The 25,368-nt window shown below is 51.5% G+C and overlaps 2 protein-coding genes and 1 long non-coding RNA gene across 5 annotated transcripts in view; 1 reads left to right on the top strand and 2 right to left on the bottom strand.

Moving 5' to 3' along the window:
- Window positions 1–5,241, bottom strand: part of Myo1c (myosin IC) — a 24,634-nt gene extending 19,393 nt beyond the window's left edge. The window contains exon 1 of one of the 2 annotated variants that reach the window (XM_005402623.2): window positions 4,977–5,241. In XM_005402623.2, coding sequence (XP_005402680.1) covers window positions 4,977–5,051 — 75 coding nt within the window. In that variant the 5' untranslated portion in view covers window positions 5,052–5,241. Of the gene's footprint in view, window positions 1–3,960; window positions 4,065–4,976 lie in introns of those variants that run through there. The other variant, XM_005402626.2, reaches the window with a different exon arrangement.
- On the top strand, window positions 808–3,505 carry LOC106146481. Its single transcript, XR_001230926.1, has 2 exons — window positions 808–1,814; window positions 3,352–3,505. It is a non-coding gene; the product is annotated as an uncharacterized LOC106146481 (long non-coding RNA).
- A 2,385-nt stretch (window positions 5,242–7,626) lies between the features above and the next one.
- Inpp5k (inositol polyphosphate-5-phosphatase K) overlaps window positions 7,627–25,368 on the bottom strand; it is a 22,981-nt gene continuing 5,239 nt past the window's right edge. For both annotated transcript variants that reach the window (XM_013503399.1, XM_013503400.1), the window contains 9 exons: window positions 22,489–22,605; window positions 21,988–22,163; window positions 20,618–20,729; window positions 19,981–20,090; window positions 10,074–10,260; window positions 9,100–9,237; window positions 8,735–8,818; window positions 8,493–8,597; window positions 7,627–8,329 (listed from right to left, as the gene is read on the bottom strand). In XM_013503399.1, the coding sequence (XP_013358853.1) occupies window positions 8,270–8,329; window positions 8,493–8,597; window positions 8,735–8,818; window positions 9,100–9,237; window positions 10,074–10,260; window positions 19,981–20,090; window positions 20,618–20,729; window positions 21,988–22,163; window positions 22,489–22,605 (1,089 nt within the window). In that variant the 3' untranslated portion in view covers window positions 7,627–8,269. The remainder of the gene's footprint in view (window positions 8,330–8,492; window positions 8,598–8,734; window positions 8,819–9,099; window positions 9,238–10,073; window positions 10,261–19,980; window positions 20,091–20,617; window positions 20,730–21,987; window positions 22,164–22,488; window positions 22,606–25,368) is intronic.

Raw genomic sequence — 25,368 nt, 5'->3', positions numbered from 1 at the left:
GATAGCCTCGGTCCGGGGCTCCGCCTGAGTCAGGTTTTCCAGGAGGGACGTCGTTGGTTCCAGGGTGGGGCCCGGAACCCGCGCGGCCGCCGGGTCCACACGGACCCGGAACTCGCTTCCGGGCTGTGTCTACACTACTTGGCCAGGCCAGGCGCTCGAGGAGGGCCGAGGCCCGAGGGTCCCGGAAGAGGCAGGATTCCCTCCCCCTAAAACCAACTTCGAGTCCCGGGAAAGTTAAAAATAGAACGAAATGTCCAAATACGGCCGGCGCGCCTGGGCGGGCGGAGCCTCGGTGCGGGACGCAGTCCGCAGCCGGGGTGGGGTGCGCTGAGTCTTCGAGCGCCACGAAAATCTTGTTTGGTCCCCACGCCCCAGGGTCCTTGCTTGTTCAGCGTGTCTTTGGCCCATGTGGAGGCCTCGGCTTCCCAAATTTGGCATTTGGAGCCGACACCCTTCTCCCTCAACCTGGACGTCCCACTCGAGCTGCGTCTCCCTGCTCCGATGCCCCTCAGGTCTCGACACTCCCTCTGCCCAGGACGCCCCCCGGCCCCCAGCTCCCAGCGGCCGCACCCTCGGGCTCTCCGGGAGCACCGGCCCTCCTTTGGCGCGAGGGGAGGATTCTAGTCAGATCTCACCATGGGTGGAGGTGGTAATGGCTAGTGCTTGCAAAAAGGCTTGTCTTTTTCTTTTAACAGTTACGACGGTGAGCAAGTCATTTAACTACTTAGGGTCTTTATTTACTTATTCATTTACTTTAGTGCTGGGGATTGAAGTCAGGGCCTTGCACATGCTACACAAGCATTCTGGCACTGAGCTGCATGCCCAACCCCTTGGAACCTGTTCATTTAAAAAGGAGAATGCCTGCCAGGAGCCTTGTTGGGTAGACTGCGATAAACACTAAAACAGTTCTTAGGGCCTCAACAAAGTTACTCTCTTCCTCTTCCTTCTCTGCCCCACTCAATCCCACACCTGCTTGGGGACAGCTGTCACACCTCTTATCTACTGAGGCAAGCTCCTCCAGGCTCCTTAGGTTCTCGGGTCAAATACAAAGGGCTCTCTACTGACCCTCGCCTGGGCTGGCACCCGCTTGCCCTAGGGAGGAAAGGCACAGCTGGGACCCAAGGCCCCAGCATGCCCCGCCGGACGCGCCCCACCCTTGGCCCTGGGCTCCCTGGGGAAGGGAGAAGGGTGTCGCAGGTGTGGGCTGCAGCCTATGGGGGAAGACTTACTATCTGAGAACAACAGCCTGGCCAGAGCTGCGGCCGGGACACCCCGCGGGGGAGTCACCAGCTGGGAGACGGGGCCCTCTGGAAAGGGTAAAGGGGAGTAGGCGTCTGGCCTCAGCGGGGAGATGGGGGGGAGGCGGGCAGGCCCAGAGGGGGCGCCCTCTGCGTTCCGTCAGGCTTGAAATCCAGAAGGGTGCAGGGAGTGTCTCAGAAGAGCGGGGCAGGGGAGCAGGTGAGACAGCGCCCACCAGAAGCTCGGCTCGTGCTCCCCCTGGGCGGGGGCACCTAGCTGCGCTCCCGCCTGTCGCTGGCGAGGGGAGGGGCGGGAGGAGGCGGGGCTTCGCGGCCGCAGTGCCCGCCCCGCCCGGCCGCGTCACGCGGCTGGAATGAGGAGAATCTGAGTGCGGAGGGGTCTGGCCCGCTTTCCCCGTCCCAGGCTGTGCCGCCGCATTCCCGGGATGCCCGCAGGCGCCCCCGCAGCCACCGCCCGGCGGCGGAAGGAGAGGGTGTCACCGCCGCCGGTCGGGCCTTAGGGCCGCCGCAGCCACGGCAGCCCCACTGACTTGCCCCGCCTCGCTGGACGGAAGCGTGAGTCCCTAAGAGGGGTAGGGAAGCGGGGAGCGCAGGGTGAGACGCCGCGACTACAGGAGCTTCCCGTGCCCTTGGCGCTTTCGTATATTACCCTCCTTAGTGCCCCAGCCAACCCACGAGTCTACTGTTCCTGTTGTAAGGCGAAACTGAAGCTGGGTAGGTGAAATGACCTAGGGCAAGGTCTCTAGATGTGTAAAAGGAGCGCGTTTGGAACCCAGGAACGCAAACACTTACTATGTGCAGGGCTGCGTGAACCCTACACACCATTAACAGGTTGTGACATTTATCAGTGACCCAGGATGCATCTCCAGCCGATCACAGCGCATTAAAAGGTCGGTGTTGTGACTTTTTGATGTCTAGGCATTAGGGGTGGCAACTAGGGAACAGGCCACCAGGCTTTGAGCCTCCAGCGTGACCCGGGCCTGTATGCTGGCTGCAGGCCAGAGTGCAGCTCTGCCCACCCCCACCCCCGCGATCCAAAACAGCCCCAGGGTATGGTACCGAGGGGAATGCCCTTTACCCAGTGTGGACCAGGTGCCTGATCTCTGCGGGAGTGGAGCGAGCGTAATGGGCAGCCTCTAAGTTCCCCCAGCCCAGGGCTACTGCAGCTCTGGAGGGGCTGCTCTGAGGAGCCCCAAAGCGATTTCTACTGAGGGAGCCTTATGGCTTCTTCGGACGGAGAAAAACAGCGACGGCCAGTCTCACTGGCAGCTCAATGCAGGGCACAGGGCAGGAACTCAGTTTAGATATATCAAGCAAATCCTAGGTCTGGTCCAGGCTGCTCCACCGAGGACTGTTCCCGGCTTCAGAGAACTCTTCTGAGGGGGTGTGGTAAGATGTGGGGCCTGTAGGGATCTACCGTGACTGCTGCACTCAAGGGCTGTCACTCAGGCTCTGGAACCATGGGCCTTTGACCTGCCCAACATTCCTGCCTGAGGGTCCAGCCAAAGTACAGGGCAAGCTGTCCTCTAACCTAGCCTCCTAGTCACCGATCCTTCGTGTAAAGGATGCCATCTCCAGCTGATCCTCCAGGCCTGGCACTAAAAGAAAGGCCTGCCTTTCCTCCCTCCACTCCTCAAACAAAGCAGTCACCACTGCTGAAACAGCATTCCTGCTCCTCCAACACTGCTTCTGTTCTGGACCAAACCAGCGGCCTCCTAACTGGCCTCCCTGCCTTCCTCCCCCAATCCACTTTCTCGGAGTAGTCTGTTATTTAGAAAATGTATAGCTGACAATTAACATCTCATGTTAATGGAGTGAAGGTTTATAGGTCTACCGCTGTGTGCCAGGCCTGTGCTTCATATCACTTGTCAAGCGGCTCCCGAAGGCCACACAGTCTTCCAATTTACCCTGTTGCTCCTGCACTCCTGCATGACTGCACGCATAACCCTCTCCAGTCCCTTCTAACCCCTGCCTTCCCTACCACCACACACAGCTAGGAGGAGCTGCTTGCGCCCCGGCCAGCCATGGGATACAGCCCGCTTCTTATCACATCAAGCACAAATCATCTGCTTCCTTGTCGGTCTCTCCCCAGACTGTTCGCATCCCAGGCACGCTCAACTAGGCACCTCGTGGGGGCTCAATAACCCTCTCGTGAGCGCCTGCATGAATGAATGAATCGCAGAGCCCAGGAGTGTGAGCGGGAGGCTGGAGCACGCTAGAGCTGAATAAAGCCAGCCAGCCATTCATTCTTTCATTCATCTCTGAGCCCCCAGCCGCCGAGCTCACGGCGCCGAGGCACGGCGGGGGCACTGGCACGGCGGGGCCCCGGGGCGAAGGACGGGAAGGGGCGGGGCGCGGGAGGCTCAGCCGGAACCCAGAGGCGGAGGAGGTTGCGGGTGGGGCCCGAAGAAGAACGCGCTGGGTTCCTGGGTCCCGCGACCCGCTCTTCCCTGCCCTCAGGTTACCCGCAAGGAATCTAGGTCCCACCAGGCTGAGTCCCGGCGCCTCTGGGCTTAGGGCTTCGCACCAGCCAGGCCCAGGGTATCTTCAGTCCCGCGATACCCGGCCCGAGACCCTCCTGCCCCCACTGTAGCCGGCTCGGCGCTCGCCCGCCTGCGGTCTCCCCTACTCCGCTCGCCAGCGGAGGTCTCCCGGGGCCATGCAGCCGCTTCCCGCCCCGCACTCTGCCCTGCGTACCCACCGGGTTGGCTCTTCGGGTGCGCGGGCGGGGGCCGGGCTGGGCGGCGTGGCCGCTTCGGGTGTCCGCGGTCCCGGCACGCTCTCCCCGCCCAAAGCCCGCCAGGGGCCGGGCCGCTGCCTGTCGTCATCCCGGGCAGGGCCCGGACTCCGGCGCGCGCGCTCTCGGGCCCCGCCCCGCCCGCCCTGCTCCGGGCCAGGCCCGCGTCTGCCGAGGCTCAGGGCTGTACTTCTCAACCAGCTCGCGGGACACGGCGCACCGCAGTCGCGCGCGTTACACACACACACACGCCCTTCCCTGGCCAGAGACGCGGCCCGCTCTGCAGTGCAGGGTGGGTGGGTTCCTCAGATGGATTCCCCCTCATGCTAGGGCCTTTGGCAGCCCCCTCCTCAGCAAACCAGCCCCTCCCAGGCGTGGTAGGCCAGGGCAGTTCTTCCCCATTTCTAAATGCCTCTCTGCTTTTACCCACTTCCCCCGCCCTTGCCTCTTGCTCTGAGTCGGTCAGTCCCAGGTCAGCCGCAGTTCCGGGGACCGGATGAAAAAGGGGAGGCATTAACTCTATGTGCCTGGAGCCTGACATACATTGTTAGTCCTCTGACCTCAAAGCAGCCCTGTCACCTGCTCTGGACTCAGGTCACAGCCCAGTTCACTAAAGTTTAGGGACCTGGAGGGGAGATTCAAAACCACATCTCTGCTTTGAAAAATTCTGCTTCTAGAGGGGTTGAAGGGAGGGAAGGAGAATGAAAAGAGCAACACAGATCACATACAGGTACAAATTCCCTACGGTGAACGTTATCACTATGTTACCTAAAATAAAATTTAAGAAATCCTGCTTCTGGTGGCTCTGAATCCTTTACCCTTTCCTTCCACCTACTCCTTGTCCAGTTGGTTTCTGCACACACCAAGGGTCAGAATGCATCCTACTCTTCACCTCTTTCCAGAAGGCTTTTTCCAGGGGCACCCGCAGCCCTGGGAAAACATCGACACCCTTCCTCCCAACCCAGAGCATCCCCACTTACCAGCTTGCATGGCCTGTGGGGGTGAACCACGCGGATGATCTCCCCGGTGGGTATGAGCTCCACTTGCAGCGCCATTCCGCCCTGCGCAGAGCCAGCTTGCGCAGTGTTCAGCACTGGAGCCTCTGAGCAAAAGCTGCCTGTTGCCTACTGACTTTGACCGCTCCGGAGCCAGGAATCTAGTCTCAGCCTGGGATGGCCACTTGGTTCTGCTTCAACTCCAGCCCCAAGGGATGTGGCTGGTCCAGCTCCTCAGGACACAGCTGGAGCAGTCCAGGTCTGATTGGGAGGCCTCTTGGCTGGAGAGTTGGGGCAGGAAGAGGAGGGGCTGAGGGGTGGAGGAAATGCCTGTTGTCCCAGGTAACCAGAGGAGCTGATGCAGCCACCCATAGGGGACCCTGGGTTCTAGGTCAAAGGGTAGGAGGCCTTTTCCCCTTTAGCAGCTCCTTGGCTGGGCTTCTCCTACTGCCCATTATCTGGTATCAGCTGGAGAGGCCAGTGACCACTCCCCTAATCTGAGGGCACATCCTCTCCCCCAGCCAAGAGGATCTGTTAATAGGGACTCCTCCTCCCACAAGTCCCTGGAACTTGGAAGAGCAGGAGGTAGCCCCTTTTGTTTTTTGAGATGGGGTCTTACTATGTTTCCCAAGCTGGTCTCTGAACTCCTGGGCTCATGATCTTCCCACTTCAGCTTCCCAAATAGTTGCTACCACACACGCACCACTATGCCCAGGTTCTAGAGATTTGGAGGCCAGGGCTGGCCATGATGGACAGATGGGATTATTAGGAGAGGTAGGAGGCCACTGTGAGGAGACACCTGTCCTCCCTTCTCAGGGGCCTTAAATATTTGAAGGGTTAGTTCCTGGGTTCCTTGGGTATGTAGAACCTCTAGCCATCTGCTTATTTTTTGACTGTACCCCCAAGTGCCCCACACCCCATGTTCCTGTTTTTCTCTATTGTTGCTAAATCACAGCTGACACTTTCCTGGCCTGGAATTAAGCACTGCAGTCTCCGGCCATTCCTTATAGGAAGTGAGAATGGGGAAGCGGACGGGAGAAACAGCCTTTCCAGAGGGAGAGGCTGGCATGGGCGGGGCTGGTGTCCAGTGGCAGTGACACTAAGGATCCACAGCAGGGATCTTCCCCTGGGCACTCGTCCCTTCCCTGTCCACAGCTCCCCCTGCCCAGGAAAGGCCTGCGAAGCTTCCTTCCTTCCTCTGGGAAACACATCTATCCAGGGCAGGCTCATCCCGGTGACCACACAATGGCCCTTATCAGCTGTGGAGCCAGGCACAGAGACCTAGTGCACACCAAGTCTCACATATTTCCTGTTTCCACCCAGCAGGTCAGGGGTGGGCCCAGAGCAGCCATATCCTGACTGGGGCCAAGAGGAGGGAGAGCAATCCCCTTCCCTTTTCCGCCTCTCAATCACTGCTGGACTCACTGCTCCCATTTAAGGAGGGGCCCTGCAACAGGAGGCTGGGACAGAAGTGTACAAAGTACTTAGTGCATAAAAGGGAGACGTAAGTGTGTGGAGGATAAATGGGGATCCCTGGGATCAGGAAGCCCCAGAGCCTGCCCCAGGGATACATGAATGAGAATACGGGGGTGAGTATAGTGCTGGGTGTTTTTGCACATGTAGTTTTTTGTTGTTTTTTTTTAAATTGCTTCCCTACAATAACCTTACAAACAGGTACATTTGACATCATTTGTATTTTACAGACAACTGAGGCTCCTATATGGTAGGATAGGGTAAGAGTCCACACTGATTGAAACCCAGGTCTCCAGACCCCATTCCTGGATCCCCATCATCATCAAGGAGTCACACACAAGTGTAAAAGCCACATTTCTAATTATCCCCCAATGTAACAGACACAGAATATAGGCAGTCATGGCTTGCTAGAGCTGAGGGGACAATTCTTCATACACATGGCTCCTAGGGTAGAATATAGGACGCAGAGCAACTGGAGTGACTCTCAGTCTTGGGTGGTAAGTGGATGTGACAGTGACACAGCAGGTTCTCTGAAATGTCTTCTCCTGGCAGAAGGCAACTGGCAGGAATGTGGAGAGGCTATGTCCACAGGGCACTGGAGGATGATCTCTGAGGTCCTCAGGGCTGGGTCCTCCAAAATGTCTTTATCCTGGCTTTCCCTTCTGTCTGCCTGCCCACCCCCACGTCTAGATCTCCAAAGGGTCGAGAGAGAGGAGCAGTTTCTGGCCAATGGCTAATGATGGGGGCTAGATGAAGGCAGATGAGCTTGAACTCGCAAGGATCATCTTGGAAGTCTATGGCTATAGCTCCTCTATCACCTGTCAACCCTTCACAAGAGGGCAAGTTGGGGGCATGGGAACCGACTTATCCACAGAAGCCAACTCAGTTCCCTGGAATTCTCTCTGCTCAGGCTTTGGAACTTCCTGGGTTAAACTCCAGGCAGGGTATAGGGGGTAGGCTGTGCTGGCACAGACCCTCCCAACTGACCCATAGTCACATGTAAGAGCCTTGGTGGAGGGGATCTTCTATCCTTTTTTTTTTTTTTTGGTTTTTCTCCGGTACCGGGAACCGAACTCATGACCTTGCGCTTGCCAGGCAGGCGCTTTTGCCGCTGAGCTAAATCCCCAGCCCCCGGGATCTTCTATCCTGTCCACTTATTATACCTTTTTTTTTTTTTTTTTTTATACCACTTCTATTGAAACCAGGGATCCTAGACACTCTGCTCATCCCCCATTGGGACAAGCTATGAAACGCCAAGACTGCTGGAACCCACTGTTGCTTGTGCCAACCAGTGTATGGGGCCTGTACAAATGTGAGCGTCTATCCCTTCTAGGCAGCCTGAGGCCCAGGGTGGCGTGACAAGAATGCAGGCCTGTGCCAGATGGGGCATGTGCCTGGCAGGAGTGCTTGGGTAGGCCTGGAAGAGAGAGAGAGAGAAAGAGAGAGAGAGAGAGAGAGAGAGAGAGAGTGTGTGTGTGTGTGTGTGTGTGTGTGTGTGTGTGTGTGTGTGTGTTTTCAAGAAATGAGATGCATGTTGGAGGATCCTTCCCAAGTCTTCACTGCTGATGAACTAGCTGGTTTCACTCATATCTCAGTAACAAACACCTGTATTTTAAGTGCCAATTCTAGTGATCTGGCCTGGCGAGGGTAAGGAAGCTGGCTAGAGCTCACCCTGGGAAGTGGGGAGGTAGAGGATACTTGGCTGCCTCCTCAGGGGCTGGGCCCCCAGCAATCCTGGCAGTAGTAAGGCAGGGTTGGCTGCCAGCTGTAGCCTCCACCTTGGATTCAGTTGCTCCTCTCTGGGCTCAGATCTGTGCTTGAGCTTCACCTGGTAGGTCTCTCTCCAAAAAGAAGCGAAGTGGTATCTGCAGGGATAAAACAGGTGGCAGAAAGGGGACTGCAGATCTTCCTCCATACCTTCTCACCACTGCCATTCTCAAAGGATGTGGTACCACAGGGATGGGTTGGTTCCCGGCGGTGGGCTTAAGTCCTCTGTAATACCCTTCCCCTTCCCCCAGCATCCCTTACCTTGAAAGGTTTGCTGATCCCCACCACAGAACGCAGATTGTTGCTATAATAACAGAGGAGAAACTGATCCTCAGTCTCAGGGATATCAAAGATGTTAATGTATACCTGAGGGGAGGGTGAACAAGAACGGAGTCAGCTCCAGGGTAATGGCCACTTCCCTGCTCTCAGTGACAAGTTATCTAGTACTCTGTTCCTTCCAGAAGAAAGCAGTATGCAGACAAGCTTGGCTGCGGGAGTTGTACCTGGTTCAGGTTGTCACCGAAGGAGACCTGGTTGTCCCCAACCCAGACATAGGACACATAGTCGTTAATGTGGCGCATCCCCACCTGTGGAAGGAAGGGAGATTGGGGAGTTGGTGCTTGGGAAGGACATGGGACCTTATGGAAAACCCTAAGGAGAGGACGGTCCCACTGCTGGGGCTGGACATCACACTGTCTCCCTTCCCTTCCTTGCCAGCCCCTGGGAAGGCAAAGACCCCTGAGAAGGCAAAGACCCCTGAGGAGGATGACAGTGGAGCTCTTCAGTGTCCACCCAGCTCCCATGAGCCCTTAGGAAGGATAAACCAGGGGGCTGTGGCTGGTGGATTCAGTCTTTCCTGCCACATCACCTTGTATAGTCCAATCCAGTCCCAGGGGCTGCTGAGGAAGTCCGGGGTTGAGGAGTAGCTGATCAACATGTCGTTCTCCATGGTCCATATGCCCTCAACCATTATGGTGATCAGTGAGACAGACATCAACGGCTTCAGCTACACACAGGATTGGTAAGTGGGTTGAAATTCTGTAACACCATTCCTTTCTCTAAAGCAACTGTTCCTCACTGTATCCTTCCAATACAGTGAGAGGAGCAGGGGCACCTAGAGGGGTGCGCATAGAACCTCATGGGCTACCCTAGCTGACCCTGGCTGGCCAGCAGAAAAGAGAAAAGGCCAAAGGCTTGTCAGGGGAGCAGCTGGCCTTGCCAGGGAGAATGGGGCTGAGAGCCAGGTGGGTGACACAGGGAGCCAAGTGCTGAGGATGGAGGCAGAGGGGAGTTGCTAGGAATCCAGACAGCTATTCTCAGGCCTCCAGCGTTTCTGAGTCAAAGGCCCCAATCCAGCACACACTGCAAGAACAGATATAAACACACCTGCACAATGGTGTAAGGATCAAGAAATTGCCGTGAAAATGCAAAGGCTGAGGGGTGGCCAGTGGTTTAAAGGAGGTCAGCACTCTCTTGATAGCAATATATAAGGAGGGAGGGAGCTCCTTCTGCAACCTGATCCAGACAGGTTTAGGATGAATAAAAGGACGTTCTATTTCACACAGTAGGTAATAAGCTTAATGAAAACTCATCAGCCCCAAGGGAGGGTAGCAAGAGGAAATAGAAACCTATTCATAGGGCTTGAACATGTTTTTGATGGACAGAGCCATCAACAGCTCCTAAGAGCTGGGATACCTGACCATGGAGCAAAGGCAATCATGTGCACCTATAGTTCTCCCCTGGGGATTGGCTGACATTAGAATCCATGTCTGGAGGGTTGGGGATGTGACTGACCCAGCACAGCTGTCCCTCTGTCAAGTATAGGGCAGCCCAGAAGTTCACCTGCAAGTCAAAGGTGCCAGTGACAGGCTTATGATCACTGATGCTGTACATCATGTGGCTCTTGTAGCTCCTCAGAGACAGAGAGAAGTAGGGGGCTGGCTGACTGGAGGTAAACGAGCTGGCCCGGGGCTGCCGCCTCAACCTCCACAGGATGCGGTCGGTCCATGCAGGCTTGCGTTTCTTCTCACTGGGTATGGGGAAAAGGAATGGGGACAGAAGAAAGGGTTGGCCAGAGAGTATGGACGAATAACCTCATGAGCCTACAGGGGCCCCTAACTTGAGTCTACCAGTAGCCAGAATACCCCTAAGCCAGAGCTACAGGAAGCATCACAGCATATAAGAGGGCCAGACAGAATCCAGAGTGCTAGCCTCTAGCAGACGTAGCCAAAGACTCTGCCTAGCACATTTATAGACATAAAATTGTGACTCAGAAACATTCTATTTCAATGATTTTCTTCTTTCTTTAACAAAAGTAGCATAAGATCAGAGAGCGTGAGTGAGACCTGAGCTTGAATTTGGACTTCTTGCCTACTAAAGGTGTGACTGTAGGAAAAAGAAGGGAAGCATGTGGGGAATGCTTACCACGTGCCTGTGAGTAGTGGCATTAGCATTCACCCCTTACAATAAGGTGGAGAAACTGAGTCTTAGATGGGGAGTAACATCCCCAAAGTCACACAGCTAACTAAGTGGCAGAGCCAGAACTGGCTCGAGGCCAGGGAGAATGACCACATAGCAGGTGCTCCTAACTACCAAGCTACCTTTTCTTACAACTTACTTCCTCACCTGGAAAATGGAGATAATAACTTTTACTGCAGCTAGGCATGGTGGCACATGCCTATAATCCCAGCACTCTGGAAGGATGTGGCAAGACAGTCTAATGTTCCAGCCCAGCCTGGACAACTTAGGGAGACCCTGTCTCAAAATTTAAAAAGCCTGGGCATGGTGGCCCATGCCTGTAATCCCAGCACTCAAGAGGCTGAGGCAGGAGGATCACTGCAAGTTCCAGGCCAGCCTGGGTTATAAAGTGAGTTCAAGGGCTTGGGATATAGCTCAGTGGCACAAGCGCCTACCTGGCAAACATAATGTCCTGAGTTTGATTCCCAGCACCAAAACAAAGTAAAAAATAAAAAATAAAGTGAGTTCAAGGCCAGTTGGAACTGCATAGTGAATGAAACCCTGTCTCTGAAAGACAAACAATAATAAAATAAATAAGTGAAAAGGAGCTGAGGATGTAGCTTAGTGTGAAGGATCTGGGTTCAATCCCTAGTACCACCAAATATAAAAAGAAATGGTCACCTCTGTCACTGAGATTGAATGGGATGAGATAAAGCACATGAAATGTTTAGCATAGTGCTTGGTACAAAGCTCTGTAGACCTTAGCCACTATGATTCTTTGTTCTCAAAAGTTACCTGAGAGACCTCCCGTCTTGCTCTTCTCTGACCACTTTCCTGAGAAGATGAGAGGCCATAGGGCCCCTAGAGACAAGTACATTCCTCCTCTAAATAACTAAAGTCACTCAAAGAGAAGTCTTGCTGGAGATATAGCTCAGCGGCACAGTGCCTGCCTGGCAAGCTTAAGGTCCTGAGTTCGAGTCCCAGTACCAAAAAAAAAGAGAGACAAGTTTCTACCCCTAACACACCCTGCTTAAGCAGCTACTGGGGAATGTGCTAAGTCCAGCGGGGTCTCAAGGTTCTGCCTTTCCAAATGGAGATAGCTCATGGGATCATTGTGGCTGAAGAGTAAGCTCAGCTGCTGTTTCTGGGTTTGTTCTATTCTTCTCTTTCTTTTTTTCCTCCTTCCTTTCGTGAAATAGGGTCTTGCTATGTAGTTCAGGCTGGTCTTGAACTCACTATGTATAGTCCAGGTTGGCCTTGAACTTACAGCAATTCTCCTGCCTCAGCCTCCTTAGTGCTGGGCTTAGAGGTGTGTGCCATCACATTCATGCCCAGCCTCTTTTTCTCCTGCTTGGAACTCGGGATTGAAACTTGGGCCTTCACACCGAGCTACATTACATTTTTACTTTTTTTTTTTTTTTTGAGATAAGGTCTCACTAAATTGCTAAATTGCTCAGGCTGGGTTCAAATTTGAGATCCTCCTGCTTCACGCTCCCAGAGTGCTGGGATTACAGGTATGTAGCCTCATGAGTACCTGAAGATCCCCTTTCTTGAATTAACTCAGTGAAGCAGATAAGATGATTTTCTGATTTTTTACTTGAAATTCTTTAAAGATTTAACACACTGGGTTCTACACCCAGTACAAAAACAAACAAACCCCAAAATATCAACAAAGTAAAAAAAACCTTTAAGGGTCTTCACTCCCTCCACCACAAGGAGCCCTCCACCCAAGGAGGGCTTTCACAGGTCTCAGGAACCAGACCTTCCACGTCCTGTTTCACCTCCCACCTCCTCCCCAGGCTCATACTACCCTGGCTGCCCTCCTCAAAAGCTGGGCTTTTTACTTTAAGTTTTTGCTGTCAGGAACCCCCTTTCCACCTGAGGTTCAATTCCAACACTGCCTCTCTCACAGGGTTACTCATGACCTCATTTTCCTGCTTCCAAAGCACTGGATACCAGTCTGTATACAACTGTATTATATGGTAATTTTCTGTCTCCCAGTCAGCACCTCAGTTAGTGTCTCAACTTTTTTTCCTTTTGTTTTAGTCATGTGGTTATTTCATCAAAGGCTACTTAACGCTAGTATGTATTTAAAAATGTTTATGACACGTTTTTCCACATTAAGGGCTTTCATTGTGAAAGTCCAACATCTTGCACACACTGTGTATTCATCACATCAGGGTAATTAGTGTTTCTTCCTCCTTATCATTTCTTTATGTTTAGATATTTGATCTCTTCCCTTCCAGGTCTTTTTTTTTTTTTTTTCATCTTTTTTTGGTCTTTTTTTGAGACAGGGTCTCACTATGCAGTTCAGACCAGCTTTGAGCTGACTTTGTAGGCCAGGCTGGTCTCAAACTCACAATGATCCTCCTGCCTCAGCCTCCTGAGTGCTGGGATTACAGGTGTGTGCCACCATGCCTGGAAACACATTCCCTCTTGCTAGCAAGTTTTTGTACTTATTATGTAACCTCCCTTTATTGATCCTCACCCTGTATCATTTCTAGCCTAGAGTTATGAAGCACCTGAACTTTTAAGGCAAGGACTAGCTCTTGGAGCCTGCCAGGAAGCCTTAGCATTAGTATAGACACTGGCATACAGGTATTCATCAATTGCCCAACTGCAAAAAACACAATCTCTGCTTGATGCAGTGGCACATGCCTGTGGTCACAGCTACTCAGGAAGCTTAAGAAGGAGGATCCCTTGAGACCAGAAGTTGGAGACTAGCCTGGGCAACATAGTTAAGTCTCATTTTAAAAAACAAAATGACCACCAGGCGTGGTGGCACACGCCTGTAATCCCAGCACTGGGGAGGCTAAGGCAGGAGGATCATTGTGAGTTCAAGGTCAGCCTGGGCTACAAAGTGAGTTCAAGACAAGCCTGAACTGCACAGTGAGACCCTGTCTCAAAAAGACAAAAAAAACCCAAAAACACAAACCCACAAAAAAACCCCGAAACAAAATGACCAACCTGGGATACATATTGAGTACAAGGCTAGCCTAGACTACAGAACAAGACCCTACCTCAAAAATAAAATAAAAGCTGGGCGTGGTGGCACACACCTGTAATCCCAGCACTTGGGAGGCTGAGGCAGGAGAATCGTTGCGAGTTCGAGACCAGCCTGGGCTACAAAGTAAACTCAAGGCCAGCCTGAACTGCATAGTGAGACCCTGTCTCAAAACAAAACAAATAAATAAAAAACAAAATAAAACACCTACAAATTCAGTTTTTCTTCTAAAAAAAAAATGCCCTTCCAACCAGCCATGGTGGTACAGGCTGTAATCCAGCACTCTGGGAGGGTGAGGCTGGAGGATCATAAATTCAAGCCCAGCCTGGGTGACTTAGTGAGACCCTGTTTCAAGATAAGAAATAAAGAAGGGGCTAGGAGTATACAGCATGAAGACCCTGGGTGCAATCTCCAGTAGCTTCCTTTCCCCCTCAAAATACCCCCTCCAATCTTTAGGAATCCAGTCCCATATACTTGTAATCACTCTGAAACACTATTTTTGTCTCTTGCTTTATTCAATTACGATTTATTTATTTACTGATTGATTGATTGATTGATTTAGTCTTTTGGGGACAGGGTCTTGCTATGCAGTTCAGGCTGGCTTCCAGCTCACCTTGTAGCCCAGGCTGGCCTCAAACTTGCAACAATCCTCCTACCTCAGCCTCCTGAGCGATAGGACTATAGGCATGCGCCACCATGCCCCTTATTTACTATTTTAAATCAACATTTCCAGTGCACAGTTGTCCCTTAAGCAGCAGCACTGTCTTCCCTGAGTGAGTGCACTTGAGATTCAGACATCAGCTGGGGGAGATTTCTGTCCTGGTAACTCAGAGCTGTGTGCCCCTGGGCAAGTGATGGCAGCTCTCTAGCTATACTTTCTTCAACTGTAAGATGGGGAGATAACTGCACTCACTTTAAAGACCAACCATGAGCAGAAAAGAAGTTAAGGCTCATCAAGGGAGTGGTCAAGAAGCTGTCAGGCAGGCTGGACCACAATCTGCCTCATAGCTTCTTGGGCTGTTTCTCAACTTTCATTCTTCTGAGGAATACTCAGATACCGGAGTGTGACATCCCCATCCCAGAGATTACTAGAAGTCCCTGATTCACCTAGCACATTAGGTGCTTAGCAATGCTCAAAGCCTGGTGACCAACTATAGGAATGCTCCTTCTTTTAAAAATGTCAAAGCCTCCCCGGCTTCTCTGTGCTGGTTCAGAGCCCAGATTTGCTGTCAGGTCGGGATCCTCCCTGAGTCCGGACCACAGCCTTTCTTTCTTCCTGGGGACTTTTCACCCTGTCCCTCTTTCCTTTCCTTTTCTGGTCCAGGCTCATCTCTGGGTACCTATATTGTTCATTCTTTTCATCAAGATTTATTTGATGTCAGACAACTGAGGAGATGATAAAAAATAGGATCTATAAAGGTCTTCGTTTTACCCCTGCCCCTTTGCAGTCCTGAGGAGTAAAGCCAGTGCCTTGCATATGCTAGGCAAGTGCTGTACCACTGAGGCAAGGGCTAGCTAGCCCTTAAAAGAATACATTTTTTGAGCAAAGGGTCTTGCTAAGTTCTCTAGGCTGGCTTTGCGCTTGTGCTCCCTCTGCCTCTGGCTCCAAGTGGACAGAATTACTGACGGTGTGTACCACTACTCCTACCTGGGTTTTCCCTTTTCCAGTGCTAGATAGCAAACCCAGGGCCCTGTGCGTGGTAGGTAAGTGCTTTACCACTAAGCTACACCCTTAGCCCCTTGAGCAGCTTGTCTGACAAACAAAAGCAGAAAACAAAAAGGAAAGCAACTGAGTTCAAACTCTGCATATGACCCAGACAGGGTGGCCCATGCCTGTAATCCCAGCACTCAGGAGACTGAGGCAGGAAGACTGCGAATTATACACCAGCTTGGGTAATTTAGCAAGACTCTGTAAAAAAATAAAAAAGTGATGGAGAAGTAGCTTAGTGCCAAGGCCCAGGGTTCTATCCCTAGTACTGCCAAAAAACCCCACCAAAAACCAAAAACCAAAACAAAGGCAGCGTATATTCTCGTACTTCTCCCATTTCTCATAATGACTACAGTGTGGGTCCTCCCCTGTTCAGGGCCCTGTGATAGCTGTCTCATGGACTGCTCCAATCTTTACAACAAGCCTGTCTTACAGGTCACATTCTTCCTCTATGGCAGGAAACTGCAGCTGAGAGAGGCTATCCTGTCCAGGTGGAAGCTGAATGCTCGTCCAGCACAGTCTATGAAGCCTGTGGGGCTTCCACTGCACTCCACTATCTCCCCTGCACACCGCCCCCAAACAGTCCTGTTCAACTGGCTCAGGCAGCAAGAACTGTCCCATAGTTTGCATCGTGAGAACAGAGCCTCCGTGATACTTTTTGGAAATGTTTCTGAGATCCCCTCTCCCCCATTGGTCAGGCTATATTGCCCCAGCTAGTCTCAAACTGTTGGGCACAAGTGATCTTCCTGTCTCAGCCTCCTGTCTGAGAATACATGTATACATACTACATATTATAGTTTTTGAGATAAATGGACATGGTTTTGCTTTCAAAAACTTAAGGGTAACTCTATAGGTTTTTTTTTTGTTTTCTTTTTTTTGGAGACAGGGTCTCACTATGTAGTTCAGGCTGGCCTTGAACTCACTATGTAGCCCACGCTGGTCTCCAGCTTGTGCCCCTCCTGCCACAGCCTCCTGAGTGCTGGAATTACAGACACGTGCCAACCACGCCTGGCTAAACGCTGTAAGATTCTGCTAAGAGTCTCACCTCCTGGACCATCATGTGCTCAATTTCTGGGTCTAAAAGCATTTTTCTCTTTAGCTCCTTACAGATGGCTTTAAAGTGCCTCACTGAAGTTTAGACCACAATTAACCTGTCAGGCACTTAAAAGTCTTGAGTAGATTTGATTATAATATCTTCTACTCATTGTCTATGAAGAAGTCGTTTGTCATAATGATGACTATAAAAAACTCCAATGCAATCTCTGACTCTAACAGGATTTCCCTCCCTGCCTTTAGTCCTTCCACCCTCCCCTGTAATGGTGCTGACCTTGTTTCTCACTACATCTTGGCTCCGGGGTACTGCAATGGCAGATCAAAGCTGCACACAATCCCCTGCACACCAATCACCCATAGTCACTTGGTACAACCAGACAGGCCAGGGACTCCACTGGGTCAGACTCCACTGGAACCGAGCATGGTGGTGCACCATCTGTAATCCCAGCACTCAGGAGGCTGAGGGAGGAGGATCGTTATGAGTTTGAGGCCAGCCTGGGCTACAAAGTAAGCTCAAGGCCAGCCTGAACTGCAGAGCAAGACCCTGTCTCAAAAAGACAAAAAACAAACAGACTCCATTGGAGGCGCCTCTTGTCAGTGGTGCTGACTGACTGGAACGTCTGCCTCTCCTCTTTCTCCCAACTCTGCTTCCTCCTTGATATTTTCCTGGGGCAGGTGGGGTATAGCTGAGCAGTAAAGTGCCTGCCTATGACACATGAGGCCCTGGGTTAATCCTCAGCACTGCAAAACAAAAAAGGTACTCTCCTTGAAGAATCTGATCGACCCCTCCTGGCTTTAGCTGCCAGCCTCCTTTGGCACTTACGCAGTGTTCTGGAAACTTCTCCTCCTCAGCTCAACAGTATTTATTTGTATCTTGCTGCCATGGGTGGATCCCTGTGTTAGACTGGTTTAAATACCATGACTTTTCCTTTTGTCCCCTCAGGCTCCCTATTTAAACACATGCCAGACACTGTCTTCATACTATGGATGGTCCAATTTCTGCCCTCTGGACATTGACAGTACACCAAGAAGGTCACACTGAGTCTCTTTTTTTTTTTTTTGTCTTTTTGAGACAGGCTCTCACTATACAGTTCAGACTGGTCTTGAACTCACTTTGTAGCCCAGGCTGACCTCAAACTTGCAACGATCCTCCTGCCTCAGCCTGTCCCTGTTCCTACTATGAAGTCCCCTGTTCCTACTCAGACGGTCCTTCGTTCTCTCAGTTTCAGGCAAGGGGGAGGGGTAGTGACAGCTCATGGGTGTGGAGTTAGAACTTGGGTTCAAATTCTTGCTCCATCATTAAGTCTGCTACTACCTGGCTTAGACAATCCCTGAGACTCATTTTCCTTATTTGCACAGTCAGTAACAACAGTATCCACCTGATGAAGATACACTGAGAGTCAAGTGAAATGATGCAGACAAAGTTTTTTGCACAATGCCAGGCACATGGTAAGTGTTCAATAATGTCAATCACAATGAGCTATTATGCAGAAGTAAGTACCATCTGCTTCTTCCTTAGCAGATACTTATTGCTTTCCTGCTTTCTTTTTTCTCCTACCGGCAGGACAGACTGTGAACCTTTTTTTTTTTCTTCCAGTGCTGGGGATCAAATCCGGGGCCTCACATATGCTAAGCATGTGCTCTACACTGAACTACACCCCTGGCCCCTAGCTGTGAAATTCTGAGGAAAGCACTACAGAGTCCAGTGGGGTCTGAGTCCCAGCTCACCGCTAGCTGAGCTACCTGAGCCTTTACCCTCTGTGGGCCTACTGACCCCGTCAGACCCTGCCAACTCCAGCCCAGACCCAGCTGCTTCAAGGGCTGACAGTCTGCTGGCAGTCTCCGAATTGTACCCTGAACACATGGCAAGTGAGGTCTTGTTTCTCTGTTGGTGTCCCCCCACTTCTTTTTTTGAGCAGTGCTGTGATTGAACCCAGGGCCTTTGTACATGCCAGGCAAGGGCTCTACTGCTAAGCTCATCTTCACCCCACAATTGAGGTTTTGCATTCAGTGGTAGAGGTTCCAGCCTCTAAGGCCCCAGCCAGTTCACTGAGGCCTTACAGTCTCACTTCCAATAGATGGCTGAAGAGACAGGCAGTCTTGCTGCAGCTGTGGCCAGGGCCTGCCCTCTTGCCTCTTTTTCTGCTTGCTCCGTCACCAATGTTCACTGCCTCCGCTTGTGTGGTCAGCCTCGGCCATCATCCCACCCCATCTTGCTCCACACTCCTGAAGTGGCTCACCCTCTCTCTCTCCTTGGCGAGCGCATTTTGGCTCTGGCATACTAATTCCAGAAACAAGCCTCCAGTTCATCCTTCTGCCCCCGCCCAGCCAGCTGTGAAGACATCCATAGGCATCTCTCACCTCCTGCATAAGACAGGTTTGCAAGGAGGAATGAAGAAGCTGATTTAGGCGAAATTAGCAGCTCCCTAAAATGAAGGGTTCTTCTTTTCTTCGAGGGCACTAGGGTCCACCAGGGACCTGTTGCCAAAGCTGTTTTTAGCCCTTTCTCTCCCTCTTGAGCGTCTTAGAAATGTTTTCAGTAAAACTACCACCAGACAGCCAGCCATTTTGCACATGCCTTAATCCCAGCACTAGTGAGGCTGAGGCAGAAGGAGCACTGTGAGTTCGAGGCCAGCCTGGACTACATAGTGAATTCAAGGCTAGCCTGAACTGCATAGCAATACCCTGTCCCATAAAATAAAATTACAAACAAATATCCCACCACCACTCAAGGAGATGAAACTAAGAATAACAATTGCAGTTATTACCCATGCTTCCTGGGGGCCAAGCACTGGGGTAATACATTCAAGGTCTCAATTCAGCCCTCATCCCATCAGGTGTGTTTTGTTCATTTTGTGGATGGCCACACTGAGGTTTAAACACCTTGTCCAAGATTATACAGCTGAAGAGGGGCAGCACAGCCCTAGATGCAATGTCTCTGATTTTGTTTTGTTGGTTTTTTGGGAAAGGGTCTCACCATGTTGCCCAGGCTGGCTTCACACTGCAGGCTCATGTCCTCCTGCACCAATTTCGCAAACGGCGGGGAACAGAGACATCTATCACCATGCCTGATGCCTCTGCATTGCTCACCATGAAATTCCCCCTACCTCTTCACATCCCACATTGTATCTGCTGCCTCATAGGCTGGCAGGGGTACTTAATACCACTAACCATGAGTCAAGCTTTCTGTCTTCTACCTGGGGACCAGAAGAGCATAGGAAGTGGGGCAGGGGTTCCCAAAATGCTGATGTACCTTCCCCCCTGTGTCAGGACTACCTCCCTTGGCTCCAACCATTTCCATCCTCTCCCTGTCCCTCCCCCGTCCCTTGCTTTGCCCTCTGCTCTGAGGATCATCTGGGACAGCTCCCAGTCAGCACTTCCTACAGTGGGCAAGAGGTGCCACACAGGAGAGGTGATTACTGGATCTAGTCCTGCTTCTATACTTCTATTCTGCAGCAGCTCTGACAGCCACTAGTGCTAGTATCATTCTACTTCCTGGGCCTCCTGGGCACCCATTTCCTCCTCACCTGGTGTCATAGTTGTTGGAGTTCTTATCAAACTTGTAGGTGGGCGGAAAGCGCAGGGGACCCTCCTGGAACTCCCGGAGCAGTGGGTCATGTCTCTTGGCAATGCTGAGCTGCAGACAGAGGCAGAGTCCCGATTTCTCCACAGTCCCGACCCAGGACCACAATCTATTTTCTCACTGTCCCCGTGGCTGCCTCAGTGCCCCCGCCCCTGCCACCACCCCAGATAGCGGCTGAATCCTGGAAACATGACCCCACAGTCCCAGAGGAGGCAGCTGCTTGCCGTTTCCCAGTCCTCAGACCACAGGAAACAGGCTTTGAGTGGCCAGGGTCCCCAAAAGGCATATCATCCTCCAGGAAACGAACAAGATCGGGGATGGCAAAGACGGCAAGGACACAAGGGGACAGACGGGCAGTGTGGGGTCACATCAGGCCAAAGCCCTTCTGGCTCCCTATTCTAGAGCACAGGTAAAGCGCAAGCATGGGCAGGATGGCTGCCCCACCCAGCCCTACTGTAGACTCCTTCCCGACTCACAGGGGAGGAACAGCCCCAGGGCCCCCAAGGGATGCCCTCTGCGCTTTTCACAGCGACCACAGTGGGCTCGGAGTACCCTTTGGGAACCCCCCCTTTGCTTGATACCTGATCCTTCTCCCACAGGTTGATGTAGCACTGATTTTTTATGCATTCCCGAACAAAGTGCAACCCGAAGTTCTCGATCCGAAAGTTCATGTCTCCAAACCAGAGAATGAGGCTTTAAAAAGAAAGGAGGGCAGCCTGAGGGTTTGTGATGAGGTCAGAGAAAGGAGGAGCAACAGGAAACTCGGGTCTGCTCAGTCTAAGAGCTACTGGAGAGCACAAAGCTCAAGGGGGCAGGTGAGAAGACAGATGCTAAGAGGGCATCACATGGTGACAAGGACATGCGTGGGTCCAGAAAGACTATTCTCATGGCTCTGGTCCCATCATTCAGGCTGAAGAGACCAGCTCAAAGGGGCACATGGAAAATACACCAGACTCCAGCCCTTCCTCTCCCTCCCTCCCTCTTAACTGGCCACCAGCACAGGCTGAGAAATAACCCTCCTACTGACCTTAAGAACTTCAGGTTTTCTTTTGTTTTTGTTTGGTTTTGCTTTTTGAGATAGGGTCTCATTCTACAGTTCAGCCTAGCCTTGAACTCACTGCGTAACCCTGGCTGGCTTCAAACTCACAGTGATCCTCCTGCCTCAGCCTCAAAAGTGCTGGGATTACAGTGAACCCTGGAGTTTTTGTTTTAATTTACTAGTGAAGTCTTGAGTTATGACCTGAATGCTAGCTGCTTGTGCTTCCAGATGGTCTCAGACACACATTTAACCCTTAAAGAGTTCTGAAAGGAACATTACTACATCCTTTCCTGTATGGGTTCATTGAGAAATCCTGGGCTAATGTCTCTCTAAACAGATCTGCCTGTATAGACAAGAGACTTTGAAGGCTGTGTGGAGGAGTCTGAGCCTTCAATTGACAACTTGAATTATAACCAGCCCTTGGAAAAAAATGAGTAGTTCAAGGGTTTACTGGTACATTGTTTTGTTTTGTTGGAGACAGGGTCTCATTACATAGATCAGGATGGCCTTGAACTCACTATGTAGCCCAGGCTGGCCTCGATCTTGTGGTGATCCTCCTACCTCAGCCTCTCAAGTGCTAGGAATACAGGTGTGTGCCACCATACTCAGCTCATTGTTTTGTTTTTTAAGACTCAGTCTTGCTATGTAGCAGAGGCAGGCCTCAAAATTATGATCCTCCTGCCTCAGCTTCCTGAGTAGCTGGCATTACAGGTGTGTGTTCCCATGCCTGGCTTACCACAAGGTTCTTGACCTTGGCTGTTTAGGAATGTCCAGGGTTTCTTGGGCAGTGCATGGGACATCAGGGGAGGGGTGAGGGACAGGGTGGGAGAGAAAGCACTACTGACTGTCTGGGAAAGAAACGGGGTTGGCATGGAGAGAGGGCAGGGTGATGGTTCACAGCTCCATGCTCACTCATGGTCCAGGATGTTGGGGACATCATGTCCCTTAAAATTCTGCATCTCCAGAATACGGTCAAAGTGCTCCAGCCGCTGGTCATTGTTAGCCATGTGGGGAGGCAGGTGGCAGTTGACGATGCTGACATAGTAGCCGTAAACTTTCAGGAAGATGTTGACTCCCCCTTTGTTCCCCTGGTGGGATAGTTGACAGAAGGGTGGGAGACTACTCTGGGTTGGCACCTTTTCCTATCCCAGACCTGGGGGCGACAGTCTCACTCTCAGTGGGATCTCTCAGGGACACACCCAGCTTCCTCGGGGAATCTGTCCGTGTATAGAGCCCAGTCCACCCAGCCTGGAGTCTCAGGGATGCCCATTCCTCTCTGAGGTAGGAGAAAGAGTATGCAAGGTACTGGGCTGGATGGAGGGCCAACATTCATTTCATTTCCTCTTTCCTTCACTCAGCTCAATGCTCCCCACCTTTCCCAGCTCATGGCTCAAAGAATAGCTCAGTCCTTACCCAGTACCCGTAGAGACCAGTAGGGGTAGATTTTGTAGAGAGGATCTGAATGAAGGGCAAATGCTGGTACTTGGCAAAGACTATCAAGAGGAGTCCCTGCATTCGGATGTGGGAGATCTGCAGAAGAACGAGGGCAAAAGTCATTCATTGGGGCCGGGGACATAGCTCAGCGGCATAAGTGCCTGCCTGGCAAGCACAAGATCCTGAGTTTGATTTCTGGTACTTCCCCCCAAAAGAAAGTCATTCACTGAACTGCACATGCCAACTGTATCCGTCAGGCCGGGTGCTAGGCGATCTACAGAGCCCCAAGGCGATCTACAGTGCTACCCCAAGGGCCTATGGTGTTCCAGTGTGTCAGTGTTACTCATTTTCTTTCTTTCCCTCAGGTACAGTATACTCTAGGAGCTCAGGTTTCACTTTTTGCTGGTGGACTTGGGGATAGAGGGAACAGAAGCCTCCTGCCACTATGAGAGGGGCACTAACTCTTCAGTCCTAGCTGTACACATGCTAGGTGCTCCTCTCACTGACGCTGCCCTGAGATTCTTGGGTACTGGCAAGCAGCTCAGCCTATCGTATCCTTGATAGAGCAGGAACAATACTATGTCACAGATGATCGGAAGAACTGATAGCTATTATTTTTTGGTTCAAGGATTCTATTTTTATTTTTCCTGAAATGTAGCCTTGGTGTGTTGCCCCATCTGGCCTTAAACTTGCAATCCTCTGCCTCAGTGTCCAAAGTAGCTTGGAATACAGGCATAGGCCACTGTCTGGCTTCAAGGATTCCTAAAAGTACATAAATGCAGGGAGGGAACATGGACAGAGGCTTTTAGAACAATGGAAACATTCTGTTCTTTCTTTTCTTTCTTTCCCTCCCTCCTTCCTTCTTTCCCTCCTTCCTTCCTTCTTTTCTTTCTTTTTTTTGGATACAAGGTCTCCCTATGTAGTTTAGGCTGGCCTTGAACACACTATATAGCTGAGACTGGCCTTGAATTTGCAGCGATCCTCCTGCCTCAGGCTGCCAAGTGCTAAGATTACAGGTGTGTGCTGATTCAGTATTTTGTTTAGTTTTTTGTTTGTTTGGGTTTTTTGGGGGGCAGTACTGGGATTGAACTCAGGACCTCACACTTGCTAGCCAGGCACTATGCCACTGTATTCTGTATTTTGACCTCACTCATGGTAATATGGGTATGTGTATATGTGTAAAATCCACCAAACTGTACTTTTTGTGTGTATGTGGTGTTGGGCAATTCAGGCCTCACACATGGTAGGCAAGTACTCTACTACTGAGCTATATCCCCAGTCCACCCCTTTACTTTGAGATAGAGTCTCACTCATTTGCCCAGACTTGCTCTGAACTTGTAATCCCTCAGCCTCCCAAGTACACCCAAGCACACACCACCATCCAAGCGTGCACGCCCACACATACACTTCCTTTCTGCACTCTTTTTCTGTACATGTTCTAGCTCAGTGAGAAAATGGTACGGCAAAGGCTGCCCCCCACAAGTAACTACAGATTGTGTGCAGTTGGATGTCCATGAAGGCAATGCACTGGGGGTGACAGCGAGTATGAAGGATGTATGTTTGCAGGTTTGGGAGAATAACATCTACTAAAGTACTTGGATCTCATGGAATCCTTTCACCAACCACTGTCTGTTTTGTAGATGTGAGACTGAGGTCAGGGAGGCTAAGGAACCAGTAGAAACTATTTAGGACTGCCAAAATGCCACTATCTGCAGCTGCAGGGGCTTGGCGTGGGAACAGGCTGCAGCCAGTGACTCTCTCTCAGGTTCGGGCTGTCTACACCCACCGTCCAAGTAGTTGTTTCCGGAGCAGGAGGTGCAGAGGCCAAGAAGGAAATCCCCGGGTGGGGAGTGTACTGGGGCCTTCCAGGAATTATGAAACTTGATCCCACAGGCTAGGAACCTTAGCATAGTAGAAGACTCAAAGCAGGGGGAACCCCAAACTCTGCACTGAGTAAGGGAAGCGTTAGAACCTGAGGTTGGTCAGAAGATGTTACAAATATGTCCTCACCACCCCCCCGCCACCCCCACTTGGGCTGGACTATGAGGGACTGACTCCCACAGTAAGGGCTGGCATCTGATAAACATTTAGCAACAGATTTGAGCTTAAGCTTAACTCACAGACCAGGTTTAGGGCACTGGGCTCTATCATAGTGACCATTCTACTTTGTGAAGGAATAGGAGGAAGTGAGAGGTAAGGAGGATGGGCTTGGGGGTTAAGAGAGTCAGAGTAGGAGAAAGGCGGGGCTGTGGGGAAAAGCAGGAGACTTCAGGGGAAATTCCGGTTGGAGGAAGTGAAGTAGGAGGTACTGAAGAAGGGACTGGCAGGAGGTGGTGGGAAGTCCTGAAACAGCAAAAGGGGTCAACCCGTGCTTCTCAACCTGTAGGTGGCAAATGCCTATCTAAAGAACAGACCATAAAGAGGGCTTGCCTGTGAACCTCAATTCCCGGGTGGGGCAAGGAGCAGCATCCGTTCTGGTATCTGGCCCTTAGGCTACCCACCCAACCTCGGGAAGCTTCGTGGATGGAATGGGTAGCGTCGCCACTACAGGCTGAGCTAGTTTCCTTGGCTCAATCCCATCCTACCAATCCCTTGCCAGTTTGCCAAGGCTCAAGGAGCCCTGTTGGGAAGGAAAAGAGAGGTGAGAGAGGTGGCTCAGCCCTTCATGAGGATCTAGCTCCAAGTCTGTAGGGAAAGGCCTGCAATCGATTAGGAAGGAAACAAGAGCTTGGCATTTTCTAGTCTCAGCAGGAAGACTAAATCTTTTGTTCCAGGCTGCCGGTGGGAACGTTTGTTTTTTTTTTTTTTTTTTTTTATGGTGGGCTAGGGGTTTGTAAAGTTTATTTATTTATTTTTAAA

Source organism: Chinchilla lanigera, unplaced genomic scaffold (assembly GCF_000276665.1).
Source record: "Chinchilla lanigera isolate Chin_1 unplaced genomic scaffold, ChiLan1.0 scaffold00080, whole genome shotgun sequence".
Classification (NCBI taxonomy): domain Eukaryota; kingdom Metazoa; phylum Chordata; class Mammalia; order Rodentia; family Chinchillidae; genus Chinchilla; species Chinchilla lanigera.
This window is presented reverse-complemented; position numbering and strand designations above follow the sequence as displayed.